Here is a 13,033-nt window from a genome sequence, read left to right as displayed (position 1 = left end):
GCCAGAGTGGTTCAGGTGATGCCCCCTGGGAGATGCCATCTTTTTTCTGTGGTGGCCATCATCTGCCCCTCACCCCTGCAAAATACTTGTCAAAATACCGGTAGGGCATTCTGGGGCAATAAGATAACAGCTGCTACCTTAATGGAGCTTTGAAGAGCTCCAGTAAGTCCCCCCCCCCAAAAAAAACAATTTCCCACAACCTCTGGAAATAGCAAAGGGTGGGCTTGCTCCCACTGATTCTTACACCATGCTCCCTGTGACGAATGTCCTCCCTCTCTATTACTAAAAATGCGACACAGGAATCCAGGGGTGAAACCACCCTCCCTCTTCTCCTGCCGCCTTAAAATAAACCCCTTTTTACTTGTGGGTTTCTTAGTAAAGAGAGTCTTCCAGCTTATGTGGCCTGGTATCTTGAGAAACTCTAGGCTGTTTGACGGAATAACCTCTTGCCTACAGTAAAGGGTCTCACTCAGTTTGATTCCCCACTGCAAAAGTTTGCCCTTTCCACTCTGGCAACTTCGTGGCACCCCAGGTTTATCCTCCTAAGCCTCCTCAGTGTAACTCTAAGACACAAACTGTCACCTCTATTCCTGAGGTAAGTTTTGTCTTCTATTGAGCCACCACTTCTGTGAGTTCTGATACCCAGCTGGAACAATAATGAAGATTCTTCTTGGCACAAAAGAGATTAATTTTATTATCTTAAAAACATAGGTGTTTCTTTAACGTTTCATGTGTTTATCTGCTTTGTTTCAGTTGTACTATAACTCTGTCAAACATTTAACATCAAGCTTTCCTAAACCTCATCTCAACCACCACTATCCTGGCCTCTCAACTTTCTTCTTCACCTCACATCACTCCCTCCCCCTCTCCCTAACTGACCAAACCGACACTCCCTCCTTTTAAACTGGGAACAGTTCCGCCCCCATCAGAATGTTATGTCAGTCAGGCTGGAGGTGGATTAACTCTTTTCCAGCCAGGTAGGAATAAAAATTTCAAAACTGTGTCAATCCGTTACACTCCCCAACCCAATTTGGATGGGTGTTTGGTTTTCCAAATTTTAGCCAGCTCTATTCTTAACTGCATTGGAGTTGGACCTGACAGCAAGCAGTATGAGAAGCACCGGTGATTCATCTTGTCACCAAAAACTCTTGGATGAGAAGGTAAATAGAGAACTGTCCATCACTACTTCTTCCCAGTTTCATCTGCTTCTCTAATGTTTCTGTTCATGTCTGTGAAACTTCTCCATCAGCCCCCAGCTTCACTGATGACGGACCGGTGTCTTTGACATCCTCCTGCACCGCAATCATAAAGGGTTTTTAAACTCAAAGAGCTTCTCCATATGCAGTGGAGGCTGGTCCATTTGGGCAAATGAGGCACTGCCCCAAACAAACTCAGTCAGCCTCCACCTCTCTTCCTACTGACTTACATCCAGTTTAGGGGTGACAGCATTTGCTACTTCTTATTTAGGCTCAGTGTTGCCCTTGCAGAACTCAGACAAGAGGAAGATGGGAGCAAAACCAGAACAGCCTCTCTCTGTTGTAAGTATCTGGATCTGCCTACTCTTTGCCTCCCTGCATTAGCCCCACTGGCTCCAAACGGGCACCGACCACCACTGGCATTGGGTTAAGTTCCATTAATGCTTAATAAGGCATATTTTCCAGGTGCTCAACATTACCCAATACTTATGCCTCCCTTGATCTCAGAACTGATCCAAAAGGGAATGAGAAGTGCATGGAACATGCATCCCAGTACTACTCTGGGATGGCTTTGTGCTAAAATTAAAGACCTCTGTCTGGATTGCATAATTCCTTGACTCAACAGAGCAAAATGGCTTCATTTTGTTTGTGTTGGGTTCCTGCCATCCTAAGTAGCACTGCCTTGGCCTCCCAGTTATTCCCAAGTGGAGAAAAGTCCTTTTAAATACAAACATACACAGAAAGGTGCTTAAATGTTTTGGACAGATGTGTTTGGAATGGATTTCTATGCGAAATGAGCCACTTTGGTGGTTTATGCTCCACCATGGATGCTGTTAGTGGTTTAGGCAGCTTTAGAGGCATGTATTAATTTGGAATTGCATCCCACTGTTCCTACTCTTTGGGTTAGGATCATTATTCTGCTTTTTAGACTTCCGAAAGACTTGGAGGAGCAATGGTGCTGTAGTGAGAATAGAATTTATTGCAGGTTGGATGTGGTTGGCATTTCCTGTATTATCTGATGAGTAGTCTAGTCTACTTGGGAAAGGAGTACGACAAGGCTGTATATTGTCTCCCTGCTTATTTAAATTATCAGAATTCATCATGCGAAAGGCTGGACTGGATGAATGCCAAACCGAAATTAAGATTGCTGGAAGAAATATCAACAACCTCAGATATGCTGATGATACAACCTTGATGGCAGAAAGTGAGGAGGAATTAAAGAACCTTTTAATGAGGGTGAAAGAGGACAGCGCAAAAAATGGTCTGAAGCTCAACATCAAAAAAACCAAGATCATGGCCACTGGTCCCATCACCTCCTGGCAAACAGAAGGGGAAGAAATGGAGGCAGTGAGAGATTTGACTTTCTTGGGTTCCATGAAGACTGCAGAGGGTGACAGCAGTCACGAAATTAAAAGACACCTGCTTCTTGGGAGAAAAGCAATGACAAAGCTAGACAGCATCTTAAAAAGCAGAGACATGACCTTGCCGACAAAGGTCCGTATAGTTAAAGCTATGATTTTCCCAGTAGTGATGTATGGAAGTGAGAGCTGAACCATAAAGAAGGCTGGTCACCAAAGAGTTGATGCTTTTGAATTATGGTGCTGGAGGAGACTCTTGAGAGTCCCATGGACTGCAAGAAGATCAAACCTATCCATTCTGAAGGAAATCAGCCCTGAGTGCTCACTGGAAGGACAGATCGTAAAGCTGAGGCTCCAATACTTTGGCCACCTCATGAGAAGAGAAGACTCCCTGGAAAAGACCCTGATGTTGGGAAAGATGGAGGGTACAAGGAGAAGGGGATGGCAGAGGACGAGATGGTTGGACAGTGTTCTCAAAGCTACCAACTTGAGTCTGACCAAACTGCAGGAGGCAGTGAAAGACAGGAGTGCCTGGCGTGCTCTGGTCCATGGGGTCAGACTAAACAACAACTGTCTAGTCTACAAGGAGGTATGATGCAGACACGGAATAGTTTCTAGTGGGTCTCTTTTTGAAGCCTTGATAGCCAACAGTAATAATGGTTATTGAAGTTGGGAGTGGAGGGTGGTGTCAAGTGAGAGGAGGCAACATGACCGAGGTTGTGCACTAGTTAGAGAACACAACTGGACTTGGATTATTTGCATTAACTTTGACATATTTGCAGGTGTTCGTGCACTTTTAAAAGTATATTCCTGTGGTGTGGAGATTCACAAACACACAATGAAAGTGTTATCCTGTGTTAACTACTAATGTAGTTTATTTTGTTTATTTGGAAAATTTAATAAAAATTATTATAAAGAAAGAAAGTGTTATCCTGTGAACATTTGTGGTCACCAAACTTGTGCTGGAACATCTACCATTACTACTATTGTTGTTATCTATTTATGTTGCACTCTTCCATTGTCCCTTGAGACAGGTGGGTGCCAACATATTTATTTATATCTCACCCTTTCCCTTGACAGGGACAATGCAGCTTACAGATAAAATAAGAACAGCTAAAAACATAGGGGGGAAACCCAATTACAGGGCCGGCTCTAGGTAGACCCCCGGTGGCGCAGGGCACCACAGCGCCGGCCCGCCAGGAGGGTGCTGCGAGTTGCGCCCGCCCGGTCCGCCAACCGCGCTGTGCCTGCCCGCCGCGGCGCAGCAGCGCTTGTGGCAGCCGCGCCGCACGCTGCGCCCGCCCACCGCACTGGGGAACGGGGTGGGGGGACGCTGGAGGGAACCGTCGCTCCACGGCGCCAGGGGCGCTTAAGACGGCCCTGCCCAATTAAAAACAATTAGTAAATATCAATAGAATCAAACCTATATATAAAAACAGACAATCACAACAACAGCATGGCACCAGTCCTTTAATTAAAAGCAGTCAGGTACCCAGTCTAGCTTCTCTGGGGAAGGAGTTCTAATGTCTCGGAACAGCTACTACATCCCTACCAAGACAATATTCATACTGAATATGAAAATCTCACTAGCTTTTCTACATTTGAACATGTATCCTATAATTGTCAAGCCTCTACATATCCAGGTGATATGTAGCTCACTGAGATCCTCTTCAGGCTCTGAGGAGGTTCTCCTTACGAATCACGAGCACTTTCCAGCTGTCTCCCACCACTTCTGGGTTTGAATGTATTCATTTACAGTATTTATTTTGTGCCACCGTGCATGTGTGCAGTTGTGCATGAGTTGATTCCGCTCAAGTGGGGAGTTGCCAGTACTAAACTAGATAGACCAATGGTCTCAGGATCAGGCAGCTTCCTATGTTCTGTATAAAGGATGGTTGTAGCTTTCGGTTCAGTGTCAAAGGGAAACCTATAAATAATCCAATTTTTATGAGTACTCCTCAGAAATGTTATGAATACTTCTGCAAATGATAAAAAATCCAAATCTATTATAAAATGTCAAAATAGGTCCTTCTGTCCTTTTGGCAAAGCTCAGCATATAATAAAAAAGGCCTATTTTGACTGACAGCTGATTAGAAACCACGATTTCTTTTTCAGATTTTATGGCTGTCAAAATAATACAAAACTGGAGATAGGAAAAATCTGGTTGACAGGAGAGTAGCCAAAATTAATAGCAGAGATGTGCTGGCTCACTCATCTGAGTCCAGCCTGGTGTTTGAGGTGATGCAGCTGTCTCCAATTTCCTTTGCTGGAATGTCATCATGTCAAAAATCCAGATGTCTGATGAAAACTGAGCAGGACTTATTGCTTTCTGCAGGGGTTTGGAAAATGGTCTTAGTAGAGCAGGAAAGATGGGTGATATCTTGGTTAAGCTAGACAGAAGCTGGACTGCAGGCAATATTAGTGGGTTGCTAATTCACTTAATTGGTTGCTAATTTGGGGAAAACAGGTAGAGCATTTGTTTTGCAGAAGGTCTCCGGTTCAATCCCCAGTATTGCCAGGTAGGGTTGGGAATGTCCTTCTGAAACCCTGGAGAGCTGCTTCCAGTTAGTGTAGATCAGGCATCGGCAACCTCCGGCCCATGGGCCAGATACAGCCCATGGAGGCCGTTTATCCAGCCCACAAGCCGCCCATGAACCGAACTGCTTGCTCGGCAAGTCCCCCGCGCACGGCGGTAAACTGGCGCGGCGCAGCACAGCGTAGCGCGGGGACTCGGGTCTACGCAGCTGCAGAAGCGATTTCTGGTGCTGCAGACATTTTGGAAATGAGCATCCAGCACTGGAAATTGCTTCTGTGCAGTCATGGACATGCACAAAAGCCATTTCCGGTGTTTGGGACATGGGCAGCATGGCACCGGAAATGGCTTCTGTGCCTGTGCGGCCCATGTCCGGCCCACGGACAATAGTCCATGGGAATCCTCCGGCCCATGGGCAGAAAATGTTGCCGACGCCTGGTTAGATAATAATGAGCTGGATGGACTAATAGTCTGACTCTGTATATGGCATCTTCCCATGATCCTAGTTCTCAGTGGTTCATCTGAACATTATGTTTTTGGCAAAGATTGGCAATGTATCTTTACTATTCGTCTGCTTGTATATAATACGTATGTAATGAGTTCAAGGCATGATATGTAATAGCCATACAAGGGTTACGTGGCTGCCCTTGAGAGCAGCAGCCCCACATCTCCTCCCCATGTATTCTTCATAACATCTAGTAAAAGAAGACACATGACATGAGTTCCCTGCCCACTCAAGGAGCTGCCAGAGACATGTTGTGAAAGTCTCAGCACAATCATGCCACACCAGTGGTTTCTTTTGCAGGCTCATACCAGGGAGAACCAAGGACTAGGAGAAGTGGGTCTGTCACGGGCCTTGTGCCAGCATCTGACATGATCAGGCAGGTGACAAGACCCACCGGGAGCTGATTCTGGCTATCAATCTCCTCCTCCTCCTCCCTTTTAAAAAAACCTTTTTTTACTAGGGCAATGTGTATGTCACAGAGAAAAGTGCTGGCTGAAACTACAGCTGCCTACCATCCCCATTTCCCCCAAATGCCTCTGGAGCCAACCACATTGGGGCCTGAGGCAAGATAGGGAAAAGGAAGTCCCACTCAGGGCTGCTTTGCTTCTTACTATAAAGGGACCCTTGCTCACCATTGGGCGGAGGTGGTGGTGGTGGGGGGGGCATGGCTACCAGCCTCGCAATGCCTTGCTTGTCCCTAGAGATTCCAAAGATGCTGGTGGGAAAACCTGCCTCTTCCTATGTCTTCATTTACAGATGTCGCACTTGTGGTTCCAAGGGATTTGAGAAGATACTGGTTTTGGTCCAGGAGGCAGCTGTGTTCTATCAAGATAAGCTTAGGTTTTACACCAAATGCATGTGACTTTTCCTAGAGGGAGCTGTTCCAGTTGAGATGGCCCTACTCTGAAATGTTTCTAAGGGTTGGTTCCCAATGGAAATCTCCTGCAAGGAAAGGGGTTAAGTATATTAAACTTGCATAGCAGTGATGAGCTCAAGTTTCGTGTGTGTGTCTGGGAGAACGGTTCTAAAAACGTCTTAGCCAGTTCCAAACTTACATTGCTCCACCCCCTTTTCTTTCCCTTCCAGTTATCATCTGGCAGTGGTAACTAGGAATACTCACAACATCCCCTGCCCCCAAATGCCTTTGGTGCTGCTCTAGTAGAACCACAAGCACACAGACGTTGGGAAATGCAATCTTCCCAGGGCACGCGAGTGTTCACTATGATTAACAGGCGCCCTGGGAATTATATGTTCCAAGGCTCCTTGCACGTTGCATGTTATAATGTGAATGCTCAGGAACAATGAGCCCTGGGGCATGTGGTCTCTGAGGGCTCATCCAGATCCAGATCTCTGCTTGTCCTGCCACTTTCCCCCGGGGAAACTCGTTCCTTAATGCTGAATTAGAGCAAGCATCAATCGGATTTCTCCTGGATTGACGCTTGCTCCAATTCAGAGCAGTTTTCCCAAAGGAAGTGGTAGGGACAAGTGGGAAACTGCTTGATCTCATGCTTTCTAGGCACGGGAGAAGCAGAAGTGTGGGTAAGCCTTAAGATGCCTGCTGCAAATACTAAGCTCTTAGAAGCCCTATAAAACAACATTCCCAAGTGTCCCTGGCATTAAGTTGTTACCAGTGCAACATCGAAGACACCAGAGAAAGAAAGACTCATTCCCTGTATGGGGCAGCTGCATTGCACGGATTGGTCCTCAGGGTCCCTTCCAGCTCTACAATTCTGTAATTCTTTGATTCCAAATTCTAAGTGCAAGAACTCTTTTTTTGTTGGGGGGGGGAATGGTGCTAGATTTGTAACACAGCTGAGCCGGAAAAGTTCATACACCAAGAAATGTTACTATGAACTCAGGTGAGAGCATTATTTCTAACCTTTAACACTTCCAGAGTTCAGAAAATTACATTCCCTTTCATTGTCTGCAGCCTCTGCAGGTCTGCGTGCCCTATCACTCCATCATGAGACACATAAACCTTTGTGGTGTTCCTGGGGAAGGCTGCCATAAATTCTGCCAGTTGTGGGTACCCAGCAGTGGGCAAGATCCACCAGCAACCTGACTTAGGGCTCATCCAGTCCCATTGCTTTTTCCCAGGGAAACACAATATTTACCGCTGAATCAGAGCAAACATCAATGGGGTTTTCTCTCCTATTGTTACGAAGGTTTCTTATCACCTGCAATCTCTGCCAAGCAGCAGCAAGATTCCAGGGGTTCCATGCACTCGCCCAGGGGTGTTGTTTCCATTGGGAAAATTGAGGTACAGCGGAGGCTAGTTCCTTTCAGAATTACGGGGTTTATTTTACACATATTTGCACCTAAAGTCTTCAGTAGAGGGAGTGCAGAACATTATACCCCAATAATGTCTCTCATTAGCTTCAGCAAGCTTGGCTCCAGAGCTGCCGTCAGTCATGGCACCTGGTCTCTGAGTGCAGCCTCCTCCAGCTAGCGCCACTTCTGCCCACTTCCTCCTCCTTGTTCCCAGAACATCTTTGGATTTCAAAAAGGACACCTGTTTTGGCAACCTCCCAAATCTCCTGGTTTTGTCCGCTCCTCAGAGTGGTAGCTTTCTGCATTGCCAAATGCCCCTTTAATGGCACAATGTTTCTCAATGGCTTTGCACTTAGCTAGCCTGGCCAGGCTGGTTTGCATAAGCTAACCCAGGAATTCCTAGTCTGCCACAGTTCTGCAGCTTGAATTTCCCCCCTCATGTGCCAAATGTTATCTAAATACTACTGTTTATTAATTTCAATGTTTTATTAAGAGACTCTGGTACTCTAGTTCTATGGCATTACCAACTTCTTACAGAAGACCAGAAACCGTCACTGACTGCTGGTTTGGAGTTAAGTTTGCTGAAGCCATGGGAGGGGCAACAAGAGACACTATTGGGGCATAATGTTCTGCACCCCCTCCATGGAAGACTTTAGGTGTTAAATATGTGTAAAATAAACCTCATATTTCTTAAAGACATTAGGTTTTGCTGTGTCTCGATTTTCCCAGCAGAAACACAACCCTGGGTGAGTGCATGGAACCCCTGGAATCTTGCTACTGCTTGGCAGAGATTGCAGGTGGTGCAGAACATTCACAACCACATGGTCATTCCAGACTCTCATGATTTGAGCAGAATTTATAGAGAGTGTTGTCAGTGCCAAATGGATTACTGTAGCGAACCTTCATTGTTATGTCAGCTTCTTGTTAATGCTCCTTATCTGCTGCCTTCAGTCATTCTGATGGTGATGGGTGGCATGTGATTCAAATGGTTGCCTCTCAAGTGACAAGTACTTCCTCAGTGCCCATTCGTGTTTCACTTCAGCACTATGTACTAGTAGGCAATCCCACATGCCAGCCTCACTTTTCTCAGTGTCCGTTGGCAGATTGCAGTGTTTAAATAAGAGCATTATCTTCAAGTGGGTTTGTGAATCTCTGCTTCTCGTTTGCCCTCTGCCAGGTTAAACATTTGCAGTGCTACACTAGATGATTTCAGGGGTTTCCACTGCCTTGAACAGGGGTCTGTGAGGTCTGAAGCTGAGGGCTTGTTTGGTGAATTCTGCCAAAGGCTCAGACCTCTGTGTCCTCATCATTGTAGAACAGCCTCTGTGATTGATTGGGAGGCAGAAGGAGGCCTCTGGATTGGTCAGGATAAATACTTGGAGAATTGTATTCTGCCCCTGCAACAGAACAGTATGATAGTGACATAGACCAGAGCCCTAGAAAGTCCTCAGATGCCACCTCCCAGGGCATTGTTGGCTGAGCTAGAAGGGCCCCGTAGTCTCAGTATAAGGCAGCTTCCTATGTCCTTATCCATCTGCACAAGATCAGAACTGTTGTGGCTTCCTTGTTGTTGTGTTCCCAAACAACGGAAGGAACTTTATAGTTTTTTCCCAGCTGAATACTTGAAATGTGTGAGGAGAGTGAAAATCAGTGATGGGAAGGATCTGGAGATAAATATGTTTTCGGTAAATTTTTCAAAGTTATAGTCCACAACAAGATTTTCGTGTTTATCTTTCTGGGGCTACAGGAGCATATGGCAGGCTTATTTCTGTCTGTATGCCAAATTCTATTATCTGTTTGCAGTTTTATTGCCTCCCCAACCACGCTAAATATTTACTTTTCCACTTTCTTAGCTTTTACCCCCCTTTGCTTTCTTAAACTCAGTTGACATTTCTATATATTTTTATTAGCTCTTGGCCCACATTTTTCAAAACCTCTCTCTCTCTCTGTGTGTGTGTGTGTGTGTGTGTGTGTGTGTGTGTTTGTGTGTGTGTGTGTGTGTGTATACAACTGGTATGGCTTTTAAATAACGATTTCAACTCAGGACTTATATTTTCAGATACTTGGAAAGGATCCATTTGGCAAGTTCAATGGAAGGAATCAGAAATACCCAACTGGAGTGATCTGGGTGCCCAAGGGAGTGGAGGAATTTGCAGTTGATTCAATTGATCACTTTATATTGAGTAGAATTCTTCCCTGTTCCTGCCCAAGAATTCCACTGCGATTACCACTACAAAGCTATATTCCCATAGTGGTTTAACAATCAATACCCCTTCCCATGGAACTCTGGGAATTGCAGTTCTGTAAAGGGAATAAGTGTCTCCCAACACCTTGCAGCACTTTTAACAAACTACAGTTCCCAGAATTGGGCGGGGGGTAGGGGTGGTGGAATACCATGACTGTTAAAACAATATAATACTGCTTTAAATAAATGGTATGGATGTGGCTTTTGGCTCTGCCCACTGACCCATTTCTATGTGAACCGAAACTTGGGCAAAAAGTTATTTAACCACCTCTTTTACAGAGCAAACTACAGGAGAGGCATTGGCAGAATCCTTCTGATAAGACATCTGATAGGCCTCTCCCAACGGCACTCTTTCACACAGTAGCAAAGGGAGTTAAAAGCCATTTGCCTATGTCTCAGAGTGGGAGAAAGCTGCTAAAGAGCATAACAGGTGTCATGGAAGGCTTAGAGAATACGCCTCACAAAGCCAGACAAAGACTTTATTGCTTCCCTCCAACAAGAGCAGAACAGACATGGGCAACCCTTGCCTTTGCTGAAATGTAACTAAATCAAGTGCCACCTATTGGCTGAACTATGTAATGCCACTATCTGCACCAGAACTCCAACTCCCAGTGCATTTTTTCTGGGGGGACTGTGAGTAAATGCCAGGATCTGTCCAGGTCTTCTTAGGCCCCTATGCCTGGGCAAGACGTCTGGAACACCTTCAGCATACACCCGGGAATCATGGACTCTTAACTGGCTTTATGAGCACCAAATCAGCAGTAAACAGCAGAAGCATTTGTAGAGGTTTCAAAACATTCCTCATTTATTTCTATTAACTACTGCTTATTTACAGATCTGGCTTTGTGAGTGTTACAGCCTCTCACTTAGCCATCTTGTCTACAGCAGATATTAAGCTGCACACAGCACACGGCAGAGAGCAGAGTCAGGAATGCAAAACAACAAAGTAACAATTCCTAACTGTTCCCTCCCAACAGCAGATATCACCACATTTTTCAGAATGGGAGGGGTGAAAATGCTCACAGGGACGTGGGGGGGTACACATACCCCTAAACATTTTGTGGATCTAAGTTTGGCCTCATTGAGGGGCAGCATTTCAATATGAGTAGGAAAATGAGAGTAACCAACCCTAAACATTTTTTGAAAAAAAGCACTGTCAACTCCTATCAGCCAATAATGAGGGATGATGGGAGACCCTTAACAAACTACAGTTCCCAGGATTCTTCTGGGGGAAACCATGACTCTTAAAGTCATATGTGCAAGCATCCAATGTATGGTGGTGATGTGATTTGAAAGTTTCCAGTTACTGTTCATTGGAAACAAATCAAAATAGTTCACCTCGCCCAAATATATCTCTCCGAAAAGAGCATTCCATTTTGTTTTGTGATAGACACATGCAATAAACGGGGACCATAACAGTGCATTTCTCGTCTGGCCTCTTCATTCCACAACTTGAAAGTCAGAGAAACAAATACCATACAATTTTTATTAGCTGCTACCGGTTTTAAACCAATGGTTGAAGTTTAAATCTGGTGCAATTTTATGCTTCAGAACTCTTCTGTAAGCTGGTGGTGTGCCCTGAAAGCTGGGTCAGATGTTCTTTGGATATTAATATTTCACAAGCCAGGGGTTTAACTATTTCTTCGTCTCTCTCTCCCCCACTTCCCACCTAGGCAATATCTTTGTGGTCAGCCTGTCTGTGGCAGACCTTGTGGTGGCTGTCTATCCCTACCCTCTTATATTGACCGCCATCTTCCACAATGAATGGACCATGGGCAACATCCACTGCCAGATCAGCGGCTTCCTCATGGGCCTCAGCGTGATTGGCTCAATCTTCAACATCACAGCCATCGCCATCAACAGGTACTGCTACATTTGCCACAGCCTCCGGTACGACAAGCTCTTCAACCTGAAGAACACCTGCGGCTATCTTTGCCTGACGTGGCTGCTGACCTTGGTGGCTATCCTGCCAAACTTTTTCGTGGGCTCCCTGCAGTATGACCAGAGGATTTATTCCTGCACTTTCGCTCAGACGGTGAGCATGTCATACACCATCACTGTGGTGGTGGTCCATTTCATCATCCCTCTCTCCATCGTGACCTTCTGCTACCTTCGGATCTGGATCCTCGTGATTCAGGTCAAGCACCGGGTGAGGCAAGACTGCAAGCAGAAAGTGCGCACGGCTGACGTGCGGAACTTCCTGACCATGTTTGTGGTCTTTGTCCTGTTTGCAGTGTGCTGGGGGCCATTAAACTTCATCGGCCTGGCGGTCTCCATCAACCCTTCGAAGATCATCCCGCAGATTCCAGAGTGGCTTTTTGTGGTGAGCTACTTCATGGCTTACTTTAACAGCTGCCTCAATGCCGTGATATACGGCCTTCTTAACCAGAATTTCCGGAAGGAGTACAAGAGAATCCTCCTTGGCCTCTGGTCTCCACGCCTGCTCTTTGTCGATGGCTCAAAAGGTGGGACGGAGGGGGTTAAAAGCAAGCCATCCCCGGCCGCAACAAACAACAACCAGGCTGAAATCTTATTGTAAATAGAAGGACTATTTATTCAGCTGTGTCCGGCATATGCACTATGTAAAGCTCATCCTCTACATGCTATCACAAGGGCCAAATATGACTCGTACAAATGATTCCACCGCCTTCTCTCTCATTCTCTCTCTCTCTCTCTCTTTCAAACAATGGACTTGTTATTGTGCTTTGTGAGAGTCAGCTTATGGTTTCCTAGGCGCTGCTGAGAAAGAGCATACACTTTTGAAGCAAGAAGCCTTCTTTGGCCACCAGCTTACAAGGTTGCCTTGGGGCAACTGCTTTAAGCTCAACTGGACCCTTTTATCCAGGCCAGGACTCTCTGCTCTGCCTGACCAAACTCTTCAGCATCTCGGGCCAAGAGGTCTATCCCACCCTTTCAGTGAACGAT

At 45.7% G+C, this 13,033-nt stretch overlaps 1 protein-coding gene across 1 annotated transcript in view; it reads left to right on the top strand.

The window, feature by feature from the left end:
• The window catches only part of GPR50 (G protein-coupled receptor 50), a 131,613-nt gene extending 118,966 nt beyond the window's left edge, over positions 1-12,647 (top strand). The window contains exon 2 of the mRNA XM_060270656.1: positions 11,782-12,647. Within this exon, the coding sequence (XP_060126639.1) occupies positions 11,782-12,647 (866 nt within the window). The remainder of the gene's footprint in view (positions 1-11,781) is intronic.
• The last annotated feature ends 386 nt before the right edge of the window (positions 12,648-13,033 follow it).

This window comes from Zootoca vivipara, chromosome Z, assembly GCF_963506605.1.
Source record: "Zootoca vivipara chromosome Z, rZooViv1.1, whole genome shotgun sequence".
Classification (NCBI taxonomy): domain Eukaryota; kingdom Metazoa; phylum Chordata; class Lepidosauria; order Squamata; family Lacertidae; genus Zootoca; species Zootoca vivipara.
The sequence above is the reverse complement of the archived record's forward strand: the minus strand, read 5'-3'. Positions and strand labels throughout refer to the sequence as shown.